The sequence below is a fragment of the Schistocerca piceifrons genome, chromosome 2 (assembly GCF_021461385.2).
Source record: "Schistocerca piceifrons isolate TAMUIC-IGC-003096 chromosome 2, iqSchPice1.1, whole genome shotgun sequence".
In the NCBI taxonomy this organism is placed as follows: Eukaryota; Metazoa; Arthropoda; class Insecta; order Orthoptera; family Acrididae; genus Schistocerca; species Schistocerca piceifrons.
Window position 1 is genome coordinate 146,324,918 of NC_060139.1, and position 22,120 is coordinate 146,347,037.

At 41.0% G+C, this 22,120-nt stretch overlaps 1 protein-coding gene across 1 annotated transcript in view; it reads right to left on the reverse strand.

Annotated features, from left to right (window-relative positions):
• LOC124776971 (2-hydroxyacyl-CoA lyase 1) overlaps positions 1–15,000 on the reverse strand; it is a 130,544-nt gene extending 115,544 nt beyond the window's left edge. Inside the window, exon 1 of the mRNA XM_047252212.1 lies at positions 14,729–15,000. Within this exon, the coding sequence (XP_047108168.1) occupies positions 14,729–14,788 (60 nt within the window). The 5' untranslated portion in view covers positions 14,789–15,000. The remainder of the gene's footprint in view (positions 1–14,728) is intronic.
• Positions 15,001–22,120: the final 7,120 nt, after the last annotated feature.

The window sequence follows — 22,120 nt, forward strand, 5'->3', positions numbered from 1 at the left end:
GAGACGTATGTATTCCTTTTTGCCTGCTTCATTTACCGCATTTTTATATTTTCTCCTTTCATCAATTAAATTCAATATTTCTTCTGTTACCCAGGGATTTCTACTAGCCCTCGTCTTTTTACCTACTTGATCCTCTGCTACCTTCACTATTTCATCTCTCAAAGCTACCCATTCTTCTTCTACTGTATTTCTTTCCCCCATTCTTGTCAGTCATTCCCTAATGCTCTCCCTGAAGCTCTCTACAACGTCTGGTTCTGTCAGTTTATCCAGGTCCCATCTCCTTAAATTCCCACCTTTTTGCAGTTTCTTCAGTTTTAATCTACAGTTCATAACCAATAGATTGCAGTCAGAGTCCACATCTGCCCCTGGAAAGGTCTTACAATTTAAAACCTTGTTCCTAAATCTGTCTTACCATTATATAATCTACCTGATACCTTCTAGTATCTCCAGGATTCTTCCATGTATACAACCTTCTTTTATGATTCTTGAACCAAGTGTTAGCTATGATTAAGTTATGCTTGTGCAAAATTCTACAAGACAGCTTCCTCTTTCATTTCTTGCCCCCAATCCATATTCACTGTTGTGTCTAGACAAGACAGTCTAGACACAATGAGAGGAAGCCGAAAGGCACGCGCTTAAACTCACGCAGGCTGGCGTGAGGTCTGAAACAGGATACGTAATGAATGCTATAAAGAAAAGTACGTAGCTTCTGGAATACTTAACTTTAATCCATAATTGTATAACATCGCTCTGGTACAGATATAATCTCCATTTCAATATACTTGGTGATGGCGCCTTGCTAGGTTGTAGCAAATGACTTACCTGAAGGCTATGCTAACTATCGTCTCGGCAAATGAGAGCGCGATTGTCAGTGAACCATGGCTAGCAACGTCGGCTGTACAACTGGGGCGAGTGCCAGGACGTCTCTCTAGACCTGCCGTGTGGTGGCACTCGGTCTGCTATCACTGACAGTGGCGACACCCGGGTCCGACGTATACTAATGGACCGCGGCCGATTTAAAGGCTACCACCTAGCAAGTGTGGTGTCTGGCGGTGACACCGCATTCACCTACTATGTTTCCTTCTCTCCCTTTTCCTACTCTCAAATTCCAGTCACGTATGACTATTAAATTTTTGCCTCCCTTCACTATCTGAATAATTTCTTTTATCTCATCAATTTCTTCGTCATCTGCAGAGCTAGTTGGCATAAATTTGTACTACTGTAGTAGGCGTGGGCTTCGTGTCTATCTTGGCCACAATAATGCGTTCACTATGCTGTTTGTAGTAGCTTACCTGCACTCCTATTTTTTTATTCGTTATTAAACCTACTCCTGCATTACCCCTATTTGATTTTGTATTCACCTGACCAAAAGTCTTGTTCCTCCTGCCATCGAACTTCACTAATTCCCACTATATCTAACTTTAACCTATCCATTTCCCTTTTTAAATTTTCTAACCTACCTGCCCGATTAAGGGATCTGACATTCCACGCTATGATCCGTAGAATACCAATTTCCTTTCTCCTGATAAAGACGTCCTCTTGAGTAGGCCCCGCCCGGACATCCGAATGGGGGACTATTTTATCTCCGGAATATTTTAGCCAAGTGGATGCCATCATCATTTAACCATACAGTAAAGCTGCATGCCCTCGGTAAAAATTACGGCTGTAGTTTCCCATTGCTTTCAGCCGTTCGCAGTACCAGTACAGCAAGGCTGTTTTGGTCAGTGTTACAGGGCCAGATCAGTCAATCATCCAGACTGTTGCCCCTGCAACTACTGAAAAGGCTGGTGCCCCACTTCAGGAACCACATGTTTGTCTGGCCTCTCAACAGATACCCCTCCATTGTGGTTGTACCTACGGTACAGCCATCTGTATCGCTGAGGCACACAAGCCTCCCCACCAACGGCAAGGTCCATGGTTCATACATAAACAAATTAAATAAACATACATCAAAGGAATAAGCAAGCAAAAGTAGGCCAGTAGTCTAATGTCTCTGTGCTTTCTAAAACACAGTAAATATTTTACCAATTTCTTCATGAATAGTATATATAGGATATAAACAAAGACATACATGGATAAATATATTTATAAGCATGCTGCTACCGTTTTTCCATGTAACTGTAGAGAAATTATGGCCTGATGTGATCTATAGTAATTGGCCACTTTGACCTCCAATAACTCATGTACTATTCAAGTTACACACCTGTAACTTATACCTATTTAGGTTTACACTAATAGCTTTCTAATGACATGTTGATTGACAAAAATCAGATGAACCGTTTAGATTTTGGAAATTTGTTGCTGGGTGTTACTTGTATAATTTATAGTCAGATACTAAACTTTAAACATTGTGCAAATAATGGTAATGTACACATTTCTTTTTGAGGTATCATGATTCATTAATTTCTATGCGAACTGTGAAATGTCAATTAAGGTTTCACAAAGTCCACCATCTTTGGCACTCCCAGTGTGTCTTCTTCATCGACACAGCATCACCATGGAATTCCCAGCCACATGGCTGGACCATGCACCGGGGCTACCCCTCTTGCTAAGCTAATGTTCGGCACCACATGGTTGCTGCCAGGAAGCGACCCGCCGAGTGGCGCCTGCACGGCCACACCAACTCTGAACTTAGAATATTTCCAGGGCGCCACAACTCTCCCATTACCTCACATACCTCATGTGCTCCTAGTTTTTCCTCTGCTCTGGTTCCTGTGCCTGAGTGCGGAGTTCCGAACCTTTCCAGTGACTTTTCGAGTGATATTCTCCAGTGACAATGCTATACAGATGCTTTTAACGGCGCGTTTCCAACGCATCAACAATGGACTCTGTCAAATAATCCTGCTTCAATGAATGGACAGCGAATTACAACGGCAAAAACCCCAAGTCTCATTATGCAATAACTGCACCATTCTTCCCACTCAAAAGTGGTCCCAGGAATTGAACAGTAACATCACACACATTCCAGCTGCGCCTCCCATGCTGTGTACCATTTTCAACCTAACCACCGCCACACACCTCACATCTCACACCTCTCAGTTGTATTCTGTGTACAGTGCTTACATGCTCCGCACCTATTAATTTTCACAGCATTCACTGCAACATATTCTATCTACATTGTGCCAACCCATGTCTGACATCACATTCGTGTCAGCCGTGGTGTGCACTTTTGACTGCTCATACGCCACTCACGGAGATGGATCATCATCATCCCCATCATCATCATATCAGTCAACTGAGCTTTATACATGCCGTGTTGGTTTTCGAGTCACACAAAATCGTGCTTCCATAAAGTTCTGCGTCAATCATGTTGGACCTGTGGGCAGAGTGTCGCATGCAATGGACTTTCTTGTCGCCAGGACAGATGAGCCAGTCCTTGGAGCAGATTTTCTGCATCACTATCACCTGCCTCCTGACCTCGTGTGTTGTTTGTTATTAGGTCATAATGGTCAGCAGCCAATCATTAGAGTTATCGGCAAAGTTCTCACCAAATATTCTTGTCCACCTCCCACCTCTTCATCACACACAGATCCACCACTAAATCACCACCTAAAATGCTGAGCACTCTTCAGCGAAATTTTCTCTCTGATCTCCAGGTATTCTTTGCTATGCACCACAAATGACATCATGAGATGAAAAATCATGGATCTTTAGCAGTGCATTGCTGACACTGCTGCATCATTTCATGCTTCCAAGCACAAACTTGCTGTCCTACCATGTTTGCAACAGCCACACCGCAGGTCTGCCTCTTTAGAGGGTGCCAACATACTACCAGAGTCTATCTGCACGGTATCTGAAAAGGTGGGTGGAGCGCTATATCCAACTTCAGTGTGCAATTCTGACAGTGCACCCATTATGAATTAATAGAGGGAAACATTCCTCATGGGAAAAATATATCTAAAAACAAAGATGATGTGACTTACCAAACGAAAGCACTGGCACGTCGATAGACACACAAACTCCTTACCCTCTCCCTTAAAACCCACATCCTTTCGTCTTTCCCTCTCCTCCCCTCTTTCCTGATGAGGCAACAGTTTGTTTCGAAAGCTTGAATTTTGTGTGTATGTTTGTGTTTGTTTGTGTGTCTATCGACGTGCCAGTGCTTTCGTTTGGTAAGTCACATCATCTTTGTTTTTAGATATATTAGTGTACCCATTATTCTACACAGTGACCCTGCTCTAGAATGCGGTGTGTTTCTGGCCACAGATGTGCACCCAACGATCAGGCCACATGCAGTTTGTGCTGTCCGCGATGGTACTGTTCACTGTATAAACACTACACTCAGTTCACCTGTCTGACATAGACCTCAATACCTCCTCCCCCCCCCCCCCAAAAAAAAAAAAAACTTTGAGTGGCGAAGGCCACCATCGACAAACTAATGGAGGCAGGCATCGTTCACCCATTGGATAGTCCCTGGATGCCCCTATAAAGCTTGTTTTAAGAAAAAACAAATGATGGTGCCCACATGGCGACTACCAGTGGCTCGATTACCAAACTATTATAGACAGTTATCCAGTCCCTAACTTACAGGAATTCGCCCACATGCTGGCAGGCACCAAAATATTCAGCATACTTGACTGCAAAATGAAGTACCTCCAGATTCCCAAGGCAGAAGAGGACATACCAAAGATAGCGATAATTACACTTTTAGGAGTCTTTGAGTTTTGTATATGTTTTAAAGTTTAAAAACGTAGCAACGTTTTATTGAAAAAGTTTTGTTCAATCTACCATTTTGTTATGCCTACATAGATGACATTCTTATATTCCCACAATCAGTGGAAGAACACAAGGCTCACTTAAAACAAGTGTTCGACAGACTAGCTGCCTGTGAGGTTCTCATCAACGAAGACAAATGTCAGTTACGGCAAGCCCACGTGCCATTTGTCATCCACCTCATAGGCACCTCAGGCATCCGCCTGACACCAGAGAAGACCAACCAGACTCTTAACACCTTCTTCCATCTACCAAGAGTTATGCAGATTTTTAGGCATCATAAACTTCTACAAGAGACACATCTCATATGCAGCTCAGATTCTTCTTCCTTCTGACCAAACTTCTGCATGGGAAGAATACTGTGGGAAGACACTGCTTCAAGTTGGCACATCCTATGTATACCAACTTCGATAAAATCAAGGATGACTTACTGCACCCTACTACACTGGCTCATCCGTCTCCTAATGCCCACCTTCCTATAACAGCGGACGCAAGTGACCTCACTATCAGTGCCATGTTACAACAGGAGATAGCTGGCTTTCCCAAGCCTCTGCAGTTTTTCACTCATTAACTTTCAGACATTCAGTGTAAGTGATCGAACTTTGACTGTGAGCCACTTGCTATTTATACAAGGTCATCTGCTACTCTCGAAAATATATACAGGGCAGACCTTTTACTGTTTACACAGATCACCGTACCCTGCTTGGGGCATTACACAGCCCGTCTGATGATCCCTCCCACAGGCGTTTTCAATACCTCAATTTCATTTCACAGTTCACGACCAACGCACGCTGCATCAAAGGCGCTGCCAACACTGTTGCAGACTATTTGTCATGCATCACCTCTTCCTCTGCCCAGCTCAATTACGACTGGATCGCTAAGATACAAGACGTGGATCAAGACTTCCATAACCTTTTTCATGACCTGGCCAGAGCCTTCAAACTTGAACAACATACCTTCCCCGGTTTCACCGAATCAGTTTGGCGCGATGTGTCCTGCGACTAGGTCTGACCAGTTGTCCCAAAACCTTTTCATAAACAAATCTTTAATCTCATCCACAATCTTGCACACCCTGGGGTGTGACCCTGCATCCGCCATACAGAGCCCTCAAAGTTATTACTCATGGCACAAATACATTTGACATCATGATTGAGGCCAAATGACTGATAGTTCTGTTAACAGATTGAAGACAGCTTAGTCCATCGCAGAATGATCTCTTCAGCCGCCATCCAGCCTTGCACCTGACCAACCAGCTTCTACCCCTTTCACACTGCAGCTCAACCTCTCCTACTTTCTCCCCGAGGACATATCTGTGACGCTTGTCAATGAAAACATGGTCGTCCTCGAGCAGTGCAAAGACAGGAGATCTGGGGCCAGCATGATTTTGCAATGTTATCACCACACCATGCCTATACCAGCCAACACAGACATAATGTAACTGATGTTCCAGCTCAATACTAAGGGCTCTCTCATCATAACTGCCCTAGTTTACAATGTGGGTGTCCCAGCTACAGCTGTCAATAGAACTACACCATTGGAAACTCCACCGTCTACAACCACTGCTGAGGCTGCTATCGACGACAGTGCACTGATACCAGCTACTTCTCATATGGACATGCCCTCAAGCCTCCTTCCCACCTCAGAGACTATGAGATCTCCGGCATAACTGCAGACTTCATCTCCTAGCAAAGCTTCCCTTCTCCCATGCTCCACACTATGGGACAGGGGGAAAAAGGAGCTCTATAGTGACACAGCAACTATATGTAACCTGTGACTAACCAAATAAACATTCACTGGAATGATAAGATCTGTGACAATTTAGTATGTGTCGAACCTCTGACCAGTGCAGACCATAATGTATTTCTGCCCAGCAAAATAAAGTAAGGATTTTTCTACCACACTCCATGTACTGTATATTATGTATGCACTCCTGCTGGTACCCATTTCCTTCAAGTACAGATAATCAACTGCTATAGATGACATCTCTGCAAAGTTTCTACAAAACTGTACTGACAACATCAAAATAACTTGTTTACTGGGGTATTTAAATGTATGAGCGGGACATAATACCACCTGACTCTACTAAAAGTAGAACTCTTCCATTATTCAGGGGTTGGGAGAGGGGGGGAGGGGGGGGAGAATGCAAAGGACCGTTATTATACAACACTAGTCTTTCTGTCACATTCATCAAAATTGTTACTGTTAAAAGGAAATAGATTGGAACTTAGCCAATAATCAATATGGCTTCAGGACTGGGAAAGGAACAAGTAACTCTGATAATAGGCCGATTTTGGAAATAAGATTAGAAGTAAACATTAAAACATGTACAGCATTTATTGACTTAGAAAAGGCATTTGATATGGTTGATTGGAAGTTATTTCAAGCAATGTACAAAGTTGGTCTTGGCTGGAAGAAGAGGTGAGTAATTTTGAGTATAACTAAAGTCAAAGTATTGAACTGGATTTTACTGGTAGCAAGAAAGAAGCAAAAAGCCAGAAGCGAAGAAAGACGTGGGTATTCTCTATCACCTTGGTCATTTAATATGTTCATTGAAGAGACAATAACAATAACTAAATAAATGACAGCTGGAATCAAATGTAATGATTCCTGTATTCACTGCATCAGCTTTGTCAATGACACTGCAACAGTGGCAGACTCAGAGACGAAACTAAAAATGTTTAAGGACTTAAATCAAGAGATAACAAAAACACAGGTAAATACCAGAAAGACAAAGTCAATGTTAAAGGCAAGAAAGGAAGCGCTTATAAGACTGGCACAAAAATGCAACTCTAAATTATTGTATTTCGCTATCTCAGCAGCACTTTGGATGAAAACGATAGAGGTTTCAAGAAACTCAAGACAAGAATAGCACTGGCTATAAGAGCCTTCCAAAGTAACAAAAACCTTCTACTGATAACTTCAGCAGATTCCACACTAAAAAAAGATTTGTAAAGACCTTTGTTTGGAGTGTTCTGGCATATGGATGTGAAACTTGAACATGAGAAAAACAGTTTGCTTTGAAGATGCGGAAATGTGGCTTTGGAGGACAATTACCAGAACTAGCTGGACTGGCAAAAAAATGAAGCAATACGGAAGGGAAAGAACTACTGAAAGTTATAGGCTAGTAGAAAGCAAAACTCAGTGGTCACTTGATTAGATATGATATCCTTCTCCAAAACATTTTCAATGGTGCAATCATAGGGAGTAAAATAAGGGTATGATTGAGAAAATTCTATTGAAACAATATGATCAGTGAGATGGGACATTCTTCATACATGGAGATGACGAGGATAACTTAATAGAGAAAGCTGTGGTTGCAGAGACAAGGCTTAGACTTTCAAAAGCAGAGAATGCAAGGGAAATAGACTTTAAGAAAATAATACAGAATGGGAAGAGGAAGTTAGAGATAAGGTAGGTGATATGATACTATGCTAAGCATTCGACAGAGGACTTAAAGGCCTAAACTAAAGCAGGGCTCCTGGAGTAGGCAACATTCCCTCAGAACTGTTGATTTTTGGGGCAGCCAGACATGATGAAAAATATTTCCTCCCTGGTGCAAGATATATGACACTTCAAGAATAATGAATCATTCCAATTCCAAAGAAGGCAAGTGTTAATATTATGGAACGATCAGTTTAATAAGTCATAGCTGTAAAATACATAAATTATTCACAGAAGAATGGTAATGGCCAACCTTGGGGAAGATATGTTAGAGTTCCAAAGAAATGTAGGAGTATACAAGGAAACACTGACCTCATAACTTATCTTAGAAATGATGGCAAACCTATATTTATAGGTTTTGTACATTTAGAAAAAACTTTTCACAACGTTGACTGGAATGTACTTACCCATATTCTGAAAGTAGCAAAGATAAAATACAGGGAGCAAAAGTTATTTACAATTTGTACAAAAGCCAGACTGCAATTATAAGAGTTGGAAAGACATGAATGGGAATCAGTGTCTGAAAATGGAATATAACAGGGTTGTAGCCTATCCTCTACATTATGTAATCTTTTCACTGAGTGAGCAGTAAAGGAAACCAAGAAGAAATTCTGAAAGGAAATTAAGTTTCAGGGAGAAGAAATAAAAACTTTGAGGTTTCCTGATGACCATATAATTCTGTCAGACAGAGCAAATTACTTGGAAATTAGCTGAACAGAATGGATAGTGCCTTAAAAATTTATTATAAGACAAACATTAATAAAATTAAAGCAATGGTAATGGAATAAAGTGGAATTAAGTCAGGTGGGGCTGAGAGAATGAAATCAAGAAATGAGACACTAAAAGCAATAGATGAGTTTTGCTATTTGGACAGCAATATAATTGAGTATGGCTGCAGTAGGGGGATATAAACTGTAGACTGGCAATAGCAGGAAAAGCATTTCTGAAATAGAGAGATCTGTTGACATCTAATATATGTTTATATGCTGGAAGCCTTTTATAAAGGTATGTCTCAAATATGGCCTCGAAGGAATGAAACATGGACACTGAATGGTTTCGACAGGAAGAGGATAGAAGCTTTTGAAATTTGGTGTTACATAAGACTGCTGTATATTGGATGGATTGACTGAACAGCTGATCAGGAGATACTGAAGCGAATTGGGGAAAAATATATTTGTGGCAAAACCTGACTAACATAAGGGAGGTGGAGAGCATTAAGCTTCCACATGAACGTAGCCTTCAGGTGGCAAATATGGGACAGCCAGGTCAACTTTTTATCAAAAATAAGGCCCAAGACAACTTCTAGGAGCTGGTCAGCTAAATAAAGTTCTGAATCAGTGCATACTGTGGGTTGATGACAAAAATGAATAACCTGTGTTTTGGAGGGAGATAACTGAAAGCCATGGGAGACAGCCCATGCAGAGGCCCATCGGATAGCGCCTCAGAGCTGGCGCTCAGCAGATGCTACTGAAGGGGAGCTGCACCAGACGCAAAAATCGTCAACATACAACACCGGGGTAGCCAGAGGCCCAGAAGAGGTTACAAGCACATTTATGGCTATGAGGAAGAGTGTGACACTTAACATGGAACCCTATGGGGTACCTTTCTCCTGAATCCGAGGGGTGCTGAGTGAAGTGCCAACTCAAACCCAGAAGAGCCGTTGGGATAAAAACCCACGGATTAAAATTGTAAGAGGGCCGTGAAAGACCCAGTCATGGAGGGTAAATAAAATCTGATGGCACCAAGCCATGTCACATGCCTTATGTAGGTCAAATAAGACCACAACAAGGTGCCAGCGGTTAGTAGAAGCTTGTCGGATTGCTGTTTCCAAACTAAGTAAATGGTCAGTTGCAGATCATCCTTCCCAGAAACCACACTGATACAAGGACAAAAGGTCACAAGATTCGAGTCCCAACATAATAGGAAGCTAACCATCCTCTCAAGCAGTTTACAAAGTACTTTTGTCATGGTAATCAGGAGCAGGGGCACGGAGACGCTTGAAACCAAAAGGTTTGGTCTGTAAATGGTGTCGCTTATATTTCTGCAGCACTCTGGACAGTGACTGCTATGTTCTTGGTCCACCATGGTAGTGGTCAGCGATGAGGGGAACCTGTGGATAGGGGACAGCAGTGCCAGCAGCATGAAGAATAGTGGCAGAGATACCCTGCATGACTGCATCAATGCAATTCAAGAGAGAGGCATCGAAGTGCACAGCAGACATACATAAAGGCCAATTGGCCCAGCAGAATGCCCAACGTAGGGGCCTGTCTGCCTGGTGGTAGCAGGGAACCGATATAATCACCGGAAGTGGTCACTGCCAAAGATCATCATGGGGTGACTAATGCAGGGAAGCCACAATAGCAGATCGTGACATTGATAGCAGTAAAGGTGCCACGAGCAGCACTGAAGTGGGTAGTCATTGAGGAGACACAAATCAGAGTCTGTAATAAGTTGCTCAATTAGAAGACCCTACCTGTCGCAGTGGCATTCCCTCACAGTGGGTGGCACACACTGAAGTCCCTGAGGAGGAGGTATGGGGTGGGAGTCACTGTATTATGGTAAACAGTTCAACATAAGGAAGTAGCCTGGATGGAGGGAGACATTGCAAGTGATTATTGCCAGAATCATTTGTACTCTAATCATTACTGCTTCCAGGTTGGTATGAAGGGGGATCCAGTCACAAATGACATCGGCAAGAACCAAAGTGCAGACCCCTCCAGGTGTCATCCTGGAGCCGTAACGGTTCTGACAGAATGCCCATTGGAGAGTGGTCATTGTGTAAGTGCATTTCTTGAAGAGCAACAAAGACTGCAGAATAGGAGGAAACAAGGTGTTGTATTTCCAGTAGGTGACGATAATACCAGTTTCAATTCCACTGGATTATCGTGTGGTGAGAGTCCAGGTTAGACATAAAGAAGCCAAAGCACCACCATGTCAGTCAGTGGTCATCACCAACAAGAATGGGGTGACATTCATAAATAAGATGTCAGAATCAGGTTGCGAGGGGGGATGGCACCTCTGGGGGGGGGGGGGGGGGGCACTGAGGGGTGGGGGATGGGGGGGGGGGAGGTCTTGTCCTGGGACCAGAGGCAAAAGTTGAAGAAAGTGACACTGGGTGCAGTCTGGCACATATTTGGCGAGGCTCAGCATAAGATAGACAATCCACGGACTTGTACTCTTCGATCTTCTTTTCTCTCTTGTAAGCTGGGCAGTCTGGCAAGCAAGGAGGGTGGCGGTCATGACAATTAATAAACGCAGGTGGCGGTACACAGGGGCTTCCCTCATGGAGTGGATGTCTACAGTCACCACACAGAGGGTCCACCGTATAGCGGGAAGACATATACTCAAAACGCCAGCACCGAAAGCTTCACATGGGTGGTGGGAGTACAGCTTCACGTCACATCTGTAGCACATAACCTTGACCTTCTGTGGGAGGGTATCTTTCTCAAAAACCAGAATGAAGGCGCCAATATTGGTGCTGTTGTCTTTACGAACCTTCTACACACGTCTAACAAAATGAATGCTGCATCATTTCAGATTAGCCTGGAGTTCATCACTTTGCAGGATGAGGTCCCTATGAAAAATCACTTCCTGGACCATATTCAGAGACTGGTGAGGGCAATAGACACTGGGCATTGCCAAGGTGATCACAAGCATGAAGAGCTGCATATTGGGCAGCAGAAGCAGCTTTGCCCAGCAGGGAGCCCGAACACATCTTACTGAGACACTCCACTTCACCAAACTTTTCCTCGATATTCTCCACAGAAACCAATAGCTTTGTGGTGGTGAATGTGTCCCTGTCTGTCCTAGTGCAGACAAGGTAACAGGGAAAGTATTTCATCCTAAGACAGGGAACTAGGATCACCTCCCACGATGTAGCCAGGGAAGGGAAGGCTGCCGGGTCATATGAAGCAGCATTCAATGATCCTTTACCATTTGAAGAGAGGCTGTTTGAGAACAGCCAAAGTTTTGCAGCTTGATATACTTCATGCTCCAAGCATCTGCTCTGATATAACATACTCCGACCAGGGGCTCTCCCCATGAGCGCCACCCAACCACAGCAAGGGTCACATGGTATGGTGAACGTTTTCAGGATTTCCGATGCTCCAGGAAGACAAGCAACCACTTCTTGGCATACACTGGGAGGGAACGGCTTGGGTATCAGTATTGTGATCCCTGTTTTGTCATCAGGCTCACCCACACAGGTACATAACAGCCCACCACACAGAATGGCTTCAAGTGCTGATGACCTAGCAGAGTGAGGGTGGGGGGAAGGGCTCGAGCAGGGCAGGAAGGGGGAAGAGGAATCCACACTGTAGACATCAGGGAGCAAGTTCTTCCCGAAATGGCTCGCGCTAAGAACAGAAAATTTGGGAGTGGAGGTCAAACCTCAAGCAGGGACTTAAATGCCAAAAAAGAATGAAATAGAACAGACAGAAGGAACAAAATTGAAAGCAATACAGGGAAATTGGTGAAAAGCCAGGTTGACATAAATCAGAACACCGAGAGAGAGGAAGGAGGGGTCAGCAGGAAAGGAGCGAGGACGGGAGGGGCACGGTGAAGGGGAAATGCAGTCAGTTAAGAAATAAAGGGCTGCAATAGCTCGGGGCCCTGTGTGCGCCACATACAAACCCACAAAATAACTGTGATACCCCTGGGGAGGGGGGCGAAATTGAGGAGTTAAGGATGTAAGCACTAGATGGGATAAACAAACTCGAAAGCCTACATGAGGAGCATCACATGATGTGGTGGGATAGTCATCAGAAGTAACAATGAGCTAATTATTTACATTCTACCAGGTCCTTTCTACTAAACTTAACTTACGAAAACAAAAGTTGCAAATGAATGCACAAATCATGGCAAAAAGGAAATGAGTTACACCAGAACAAAAAATATAGAGGAAAAGGAAATATTAATAATGAAAAATGTCAAAGGAATACAGGGATTGGTACACAGACATGGAGGAAAAAACTGACCACCACTTGAATCACGCACAGAACCATACAACACCCAGTAAAGTTTGCTTTGCTGGAAGACATTTCTCTCAAGCATAAAACATTGCCTCAAGCCAATGGAATGATTGTTGCATGATTTCATGGCCAATTTTTGCTAGCTGCAATACTGTATTGATTGATTGACTTAAGGCCTGTTTCCCTGGCAGGAGTTAGTTAATAATTCTTCTGAAGAACTCAATGAGTGAACAAATCAAAAAAGCAAAATAACTTATACACATTAAAATAAACTTGCAAAAACCAAATATTTCATGTTTAAATGAAAAAAAGGCAGTAAAGGAAACAAAAACCGTATGTTACAACTACACTATAGTCTACAAGAAGCACAACACACATTAGTTCTTACAAAGGGAAGATCCATAATGTAATCCAAAAAATACCATCACACGCCGACGAGTAAGATCGGAGGTTTCTGTTGACCCGGATATAAATCCACAATGTAACAAAAATAGCATGATTAGAATTTAGAATGCACCAATGATTATTTATTTATACGTTAACCCTGTGCAAGTGGGGATTTATATCCCATCACTGTGGAATTCATAACAGACATAAAAGTAAACATAAATGAAGTCAAGATTTTAAAACGGAAAAATAACAGATAATTAACACTAATATAATTGTTTAGGCTTCTGCAACCAGAGTCAGTTAAACGTTTTCTGGGTGCAATACCACGTTATATTGTAACTAAATTAAAGGAGAAACCAATATTTCTCCAGTAATAGTTTGACAGTTAAATCAAGTTATCATAACAAGGGACATCAACTTCAAGCATTAAAAAATGGTAGAATAATGCTGTCTATTACTTTCTATAACATAATACTGGAGGTTGTTGAATAAGTTATAAGAAAATTTATGTATCTTGCAATACGAACAGCGACTCAAAAAGTGTGCACTTTTGACAATAAACTCAGTTAAACAGAATGTGGAAAAATCTGACAGGTGGTCACTTCGAGGTACAGTGTTAACTGTGGTCCTAGGTACAATATGGGAACTACTTCAATATAAACCCTTGTTTACTAAACCCTTGTAAAAGCTATGATTGCAGGAGGGTATAAAACAGGCCATTTTGTACTTAATTTGGTATGTAACATGCCATTGGAGATCTAATAACTGTAATTGACTAATGCATAACCTATAAATTATGGTTTTCTTTGAATCAAGCGTGGAGTACAAAATTTTCAGCTCGTTCTGTAGCAATGTAATATCCCTCCCCCCTCTTTAAGGTTCTAGGGTTAATTTGTTTTGCTGAATACTAGTCAATGTAATTTTAATTATATTTACGCAGCCTTAAGGATTGTCGATTTGTCCTTGGATGCAGTTCATATTCAGGCGAAATATAGTTTGAAAACATGTCACGTCGAAAAAACGCGATGTATTCAGTACTTTCTACGTACTGTCTGCTTTACATTGTTTTCAAGGCGACTTACATTTATTCATAATACAAGTGTTAGCAACTATACGTAACCATAGACGCAATGAAATATGATTATTGTTATTACGTTATGTTTCCAGACATCACACAAGTCTTTCACCTATACATTGGAGACGTTTATTCTAACCTGGTCTCTCAAGGCTTCTGCCAAAATAGTATTTCCATCTATTTCTTCTGTGTCAGTCATTTTTCTTGCATCCAAAGGCCTAAACACTTTGCCCTACTGCAAAAACGAACTTCAGTAAGACGTCATTATGCGTTATCTAATCAAGCATGACACTCACTTCCACCAGCAAGCATAACAACACAGGAACGTGTACAAACAAGAACAGCTGATTGGCTGAACCTGTCTTCAGTTTGCACCTGTTGCCCGTTATTAGTTGACAGTTGCCAAACCACCGTTTATCAGTTGGCAACCCGACGTCGAAAAACAAAGAAGGCATGTGCCGCAATTATATTGGAACTGGCGTAAAACTACATAAACCAACGCAAGAGAAGCATTTATTATTGTCATGTTGTTTTAAAAAACAGGAGTGATATGAGTGATGGTGGAACGGAATGTTTTGAAGGTGAAGGAGTGCTGTAGGACATCTCCAGTTCACCAAAACTGCTCTGTGATGAAATGGAAATGTCGTGTGGCTAGGGCCTCCCGTCGGGTAGACCGTTCGCCTGGTGCAGGTCTTTCGATTTGACGCCACTTCGGCGACCTGCGCGTCGATGGGGATGAAATGATGATGATTAGGACAACACAACACCCAGTCCCTGAGCGGAGAAAATCTCCGACCCAGCCGGGAATCGAACCCGGGCCCTCAGGATTGACAGTCTGTCACGCTGACCACTCAGCTACCGGGGCGGACTTGTGATGAAATGAGTGCCATCCTCATCGATGATGTGCAGTCACCTAATGGGTCTCAGTCACTAAAGCCTGATTCTTCAGGAAGGCAAAGGCATAATTGTTTGTGTTCACCAAGCAGAAAACGCCCTAATAAATGGAGACGGTAACGTTCATTAAACTGTACAAATCAAATGAGTCACCATATGGAAAGAAGCCGGCACAGAAGAAATTTGTGAGTATGACAGAAGCTATGTATTCTCGCACTCCCCATTTCCAACCGCTGCCATCTGACACCTCGCCGAGGGCCAACTATGTTTGCGCGAATATTCCAGTGAAATTCCGCACAAAACCTATTATCGATGCTCACAGGGGTGACAAGCTAGCCAAGTACATCCGTTTTACAAGAAATTACGCTGTACTGTGCCACAGTTCACCTAACTTCACTTCCCATTTTCGCATTAGGCCTGTAACTTACCCATCGAAAGAGGAACGAGAGGAGGCTGAACTGCAGCAAATGCAAAAGTACATCTTCAAGACAGCACCATTTTTGACATTTTTAAGATTATTTATTAATAATTTTTAAATGCACATTTAACGAAGTTTGTTTAATAATGAAATATCAATGGTTATCTGTGGTATCTTTACGATAAGAATGTGTCTCTGTCTCATTTGTTCGTGTTCTATGTACGTTGTAGTCAGCCCTGACGTAGACTGCTCACACTTGAATATTGAGCTCGTGAAAGTAAATAATTGATTCTATAATAACTGTCAATTAAGTTAATTACAATATATTTCATATTATCTATTAAAAGTTTCACTCCTTTCAAAGTATTTAAAAAAAATATAACTGAGGGGCAGTTTCCGTGTTATTTAGACATAGCCTTACATACAAATTTAAGACTTTTGCGTAAGTATTAAGTGAAGAATTTAGGTTGTCCTCGTTACACATGTATTTATTAGTACAGTATCTACTCGTGGAATTTAACGTTTTGAGTTCTATCTTTTATTTCCTTTCGAAACGTGTACAGCCCATATCGCCCATACGTGATCTTAGGCCTATTTTTTCGGGTATAGAAGTTTTGAGTTTTAACGTTATTTTAAGCGCATTACATTGCTATATTAACAGTATACTCATATATTAGTGTTCCACATTAGTGACTCTTGTGATCTGTAGTTAAGGGAGTATTGTTGTTATTGTCTAGATAAATTTTGTAAAAATAATGTAAACAACCGAGAGAGAGTGTGTTTGAGCTACGATAGGAGAGTTAGTTCTGGGGTTCTATGCAGCTGTTCTCACAGATGGTTACATTGGGGGGAGGGGTGCGTAGTGGCATGGGAATTGGGGAAGTAAATGAGTCTCTCCCATGGTACTGCAGAGAATGTTTAAGGGATAGGGAGTACCTCTTTTTTAAGCTAAGATCAGTGTCCAATGATTCAAGATTGAATGAAATTAAGGTTAATGAGAGGCTCAGATAGGCAGGTACCACAGATGTTAAAATAGGCTATCACAAGATTAATAAATGAAACGCACCAGTTTGCTTTTGTTCTACAATGTTAGTTTTATTGTTAACTGGTTTTCGGCTTACAAGGCCATCGTCAGACATTTACTGAGTATTATCACCAAAGAAGTTAAAATGTTTGAAAACAACATTGGAAGAGAAGCAACACATCTAGACTGAAGTAGAAACATCAACGAGTTAAAATTTAAATCGTTGAGAAACATACATTAAGTAACATCTTTGCAATGAAAAAGTAAAAATTGAACAGTACATAAAGGACAATGCAGTAGACAGGAAAACCTTTAGCACAAAATAGGAATAGCATGCCTACATAACAGTTTCTATTAATAAACAAAACTAATAAAATAAAATAAAATTAGTACTAGACAAGACTACATCAAGATGTATGAAACATGGAGAGTGGTACACAAACCAATTAAAAGAAGAGACAATTATCAGTGTAACTACAGAATATGTAAGGAACTTAAGCAATATCAGTAAGATAAACAGAAATAAATAAATGCATGAAAATGGAGGTGTTTCAGGGCACCTACAGTTAGAGAGTGTGGTGGTACTGCATTTTAACATTAACATTATAATCAAAGCAGTGGCTGTATAACAGTTTTCATTAAATAAATGAGCAAAGTAAAATATGAACAGTATTTGATGAGACAACTACAAGGGGTGTTAAACATGGACACTAATACAAGTACCAGTTAAAAGAAAGCCTTAACTATTGAAACTACAGTCTATATGGAATACAAAGACAACTTCAACATAACTAAACAACTTAATGAATACAGGAAAACGGGAATATGTAGGAAGAGAGAGTGTGGGAAGTAATGAACAACAGAGATAATTATATGAAGTTTAGGAGAGGGGAAGTGTTGAGCTGTGTTGGGTCATTTAGGATGAGATCTGGTCTGTGAGCAAGATGTTTGTTAATTTCCAGGGCTTCCAGCAGGTTGAGTTTGTTCTAGATTGTCATAAAATAATGTTTAGTACATTGAATCAGAATATAAATAGGATTAATAAAAAGTAGCTGAGCTTCTTGTTTGCTTAGAAGATTTGTGTGCATATGAGCTTAAACTAAATAATGGTCATTTTATAACTGTAGCTGTGTGTAGATCCCCACTGGGAAATTTTCAGCTACTTTTGAAAAAAAAAAAGGATTCTTTGTTGTGGTATCTGTCAGACAAGGGGGAGAAATTATTGTTTATGTGGATTTCAGTGTTGATTTTCTGAAAGAATCTGATAGAAAATATGACCTTAAAGTATTACTTCGTTCTTTCATTACACATCAGCTATTGATTTTCCTACTTCAGTGATACAGGAAAGCGACACACTGATAGATAATGTTTTTATAGACCGAGATAAATGTAATAAAATAATAACTTTTCCTGTTAAGAAAAGTCTGTCTGATCATGGCCCACAGCTAGTTACAGTGTACCTTTGTGAGTACATTTGAAAACAGCTGCCCTAACAAAACAGTGAAACTTAATTGTAAGAAGCCATCTAAAAAGTCATGGTTTACTAAAGGAATAAAAATATCTTGTAAACAGAAGAGAAAAATGTATGTTGTAGCTATAAGGAGTAATGATACAGAAACAATCAACCATTATAAAAACTACTGCACTGTATTAAGAAAAGTTATTAAAAAGTCCAGAAGTATATGCATTATGTCTGCTATTAGCACCTCTGATAATAAAACTAAAACAGTTTGGGATATAGTTAAAAGCGAAATAGGGCAGCCAAAAGCAGAGGAAGACTGTATTCCTATCAAACCAATGAAAAGTTTGTTAATAAAAAGTCAAAAGAAAAAAATATTTTTATAGTTGTTGTTGTTGTGGTCTTCAGTCCTGAGACTGGTTTGATGCAGCTCTCCATGCTACTCTATCCTGTGCAAGGTTCTTCATCTCCCAGTACCTACTGCAACCTACATCCTTCTGAATCTGTTTAGTGTATTCATCTCTTGGCCTCCCTCTACGATTTTTACCCTCCAAGCTGCCCTCCAATACTAAATTGGTGATCCCTTGATGCCTCAGAACATGTCCTACCAACCGATCCTTTCTTCTGGTCAAGTTGTGCCACAAACTTCTCTTCTCCCCAATCCTATTCAATACTTCCTCATTAGTTATGTGATCTACCCATCTAATCTTCAGCATTCTTCTGTAGCACTACATTTCGAAAGCTTCTATTCTCTTCTTGTCCAAACTATTTATCGTCCATGTTTCACTTCCATACACGGCTACACTCCATACAAATACTTTCAGAAAAGACTTCCTGACACTTAAATCTATACTCGATGTTAACAAATTTCTCTTCTTCGGAAACACTTTCCTTGCCATTGCCAGTCTACATTTTATATCCTCTCTACTTCGACCATCATCAGTTATTTTGCTCCCCAAATAACAAAACTCCTTTACTACTTTAAGTGTCTCATTTCCTAATCTAATTCCCTCAGCATCACCCGACTTAATTCTACCACATTCCATTATCCTCGTTTTGCTTTTGTTGATGTTCATCTTATATACTCCTCTCAAGACACTGTCCATTCCATTCAACTGCTCTTCCAAGTCCTTTGCTGTCTCTGACAGAATTACAATGTCATCGGCGAACCTCAAAGTTTTATTTCTTCTCCATGGATTTTAATACCTACTCCGAATTTTTCTTTTGTTTCCTTTACTGCTTGCTCAATATACAGATTGAATAACATCGGGGAGAGGCTACAACCCTGTCTCACTCCCTTCCCAACCACTGCTTCCCTTTCATGCCCCTCGACTCTTATAACTGCCATCTGGTTTCTGTACAAATTGTAAATAGCCTTTCGCTGCCTGTATTTTACCCCTGCCACCTTTAGAATTTGAAAGGGAGTATTCCAGTCAATATTGTCAAAAGCTTTCTCTAAGTCTACAAATGCTAGAAACGTAGGTTTGCCTTTCCTTAATCTTTCTTCTAAGATAAGTCGTATGGTCAGTATTGCCTCACGTGTTCCAGTATTTCTACGAAATCCAAACTGATCTTCCCCGAGGTCGGCTTCTACTAGTTTTTCCATTCGTCTGTAAAGAATTTGTGTTAGTATTTAGTATTTTTATAGAAATAACTCAAAAGCCAAGATTGCTTAAATACTGTTAACTGGATAACGTTTCAACACACTAAAGGTGCCATCACCGAATCTGAATGTAGCTTAACATTTATAAACCATTTGGATATAACGATACATGAGGCAGACCAGCTGATATAAAATGATTGTCACAAAAATAAAAAACAACTGCTCTCGTGGTCATTCTATTCCATCAGATATGTAAAACCGAAGTCACAAGATAAAACTATTTGGTACATGATCGCTGCTCGACTAACAACAGTCAGTGTGATGCTGACCGTTGTTAGTCCTAATCTAATTCCCTCAGCATCACCCGGCTTAATTCGACTACATTCCATTATCCTCGCTTTGCTTTTGTTGGTGTTCATCTTATATCTTTCTTTCAAGACACTGCCCATTCCGTTCAGCTGCTCTTCCAGGTCCTTCTCTGTGTCTGGCAGAATTGCAATGTCATCGGCGAACGTCAAGGTTTTTATTTCTTCTCCATGGATTTTAATTCCTACTCCAAATTTTTCTATTGTTTCCTTTACTGCTTGCTCAATATACAGATTGAATAACATCAGGGATAGGCTGCAAACCTATCTCACTCCCTTCCCAACCATTGTTTTCCTTTCATGTCCCTTGACTCTTATTACTGCCATCTGGTTTCTGTACAAATTGTAAATAGCCTTTCGCTGCCTGTATTTTACCCCTGCCACCTTTAGAATTTGAAAAAGAGTATTCCAGTCAACATTGTCAAAAGCTTTCTCTAAGTCTACAAATGCTAGAAACGTAGGTTTGCCTTTCCTTAATCTTTCTTCTAAAATAAGTTGTAAGGACAGTATTGCCTCACGTGTTCCAATATTTCTACGGAATCCAAACTGATCTCCCCCGAGGTCGGCTTCTAACAGTTTTTCCTTTTGTCTCTAAAGAATTCGTGTTAGAATTTTGAAGCCATGACTTGTTAACCTGATAGTTCGGTAATTTTCACATCTGTCAACACCTGCTTTCTTTGGGATTGGAATTATTCCATTCTTCTTAAAGTCTTGAGGGTATTTCGCCTATCTCATACACACTGCTCACCAGATGGTAGAGTTTTGTCGGGGCTGGCTCTCCCAAGGCTATCAGTAGTTCTAATGGAATGTTGTCTACTCCTGGCCCCTTGTTTCAACTTAGGTCTCTCAGTGCTCTATCAAACTCTTCACGCAGTATCATATCTCCCTTTCCATCTTCATCTACATCCTCTTCCATTTCCATAACATTGTCCTCAAGAACATCGCCTCTATATACTCCTTTCTACTTTGCCGGCCGGGGTGGTCGAGCGGTTCTAGGCGCTACAGTCTGGAACCGCGCGACTGCTACGGTCGCAGGTTCGAGTCCTGCCTCAGGCATGGTTGTGTGTGATGTCCTTACGTTAGTTAGGTTAAGTAGTTCTAAGTTCTAGGGGACTGATGACCTCAGAAGTTAAGTCCCATAGTGCTCAGAGCCATTTGAACCATTTGAACCTTTCTGCTTTCCCTTCTTTGCTTAGAACTGGGTTTCCATCTGAGCTCTTCATATTCATACAAGTGGTTCTCTTTTCTCCAAAGGTCTCTTAAATTTACCTGTAGGCAGTATCTCTATCTAACCCCTAGTGATATGCGCCTCTGCATCCTTACGTTTGACCTCTAGCCATCTCTGCTTAGCCATTTTGCACTTCCCGTCGATCTCATTTTTGAGACGTTTGTATTTCTTTTTGCCAGCTTCATTTATTGCATTTTTGTATTTTCTTCTTGCATCAATTAAATTTAATAAATCTTCTGTTACCCAAGGATTTCTATTATCTCTCATCTTTTTACCTACTTGATCCTCTGCTGCCTTCACTATTTCATCTCTCAAAGCTACCCATTCTTCTTCTACTGTATTTCTTTCCCCCATTCTTGTCAATCGTTCCCCAATGCTCTTCCTGAAACTCTGTACAACCTCTTGTTCTGTCAGTTTATCCAGGTCCCATCTCCTTAAATTCCCACCTTTTTGCAGTTTCTTCAGTTTTAATCTACAGTTCATAACCAATAGATTGCGGTCAGAGTCCACATCTACCCCTGGAAGGGTCTTACAATTTAA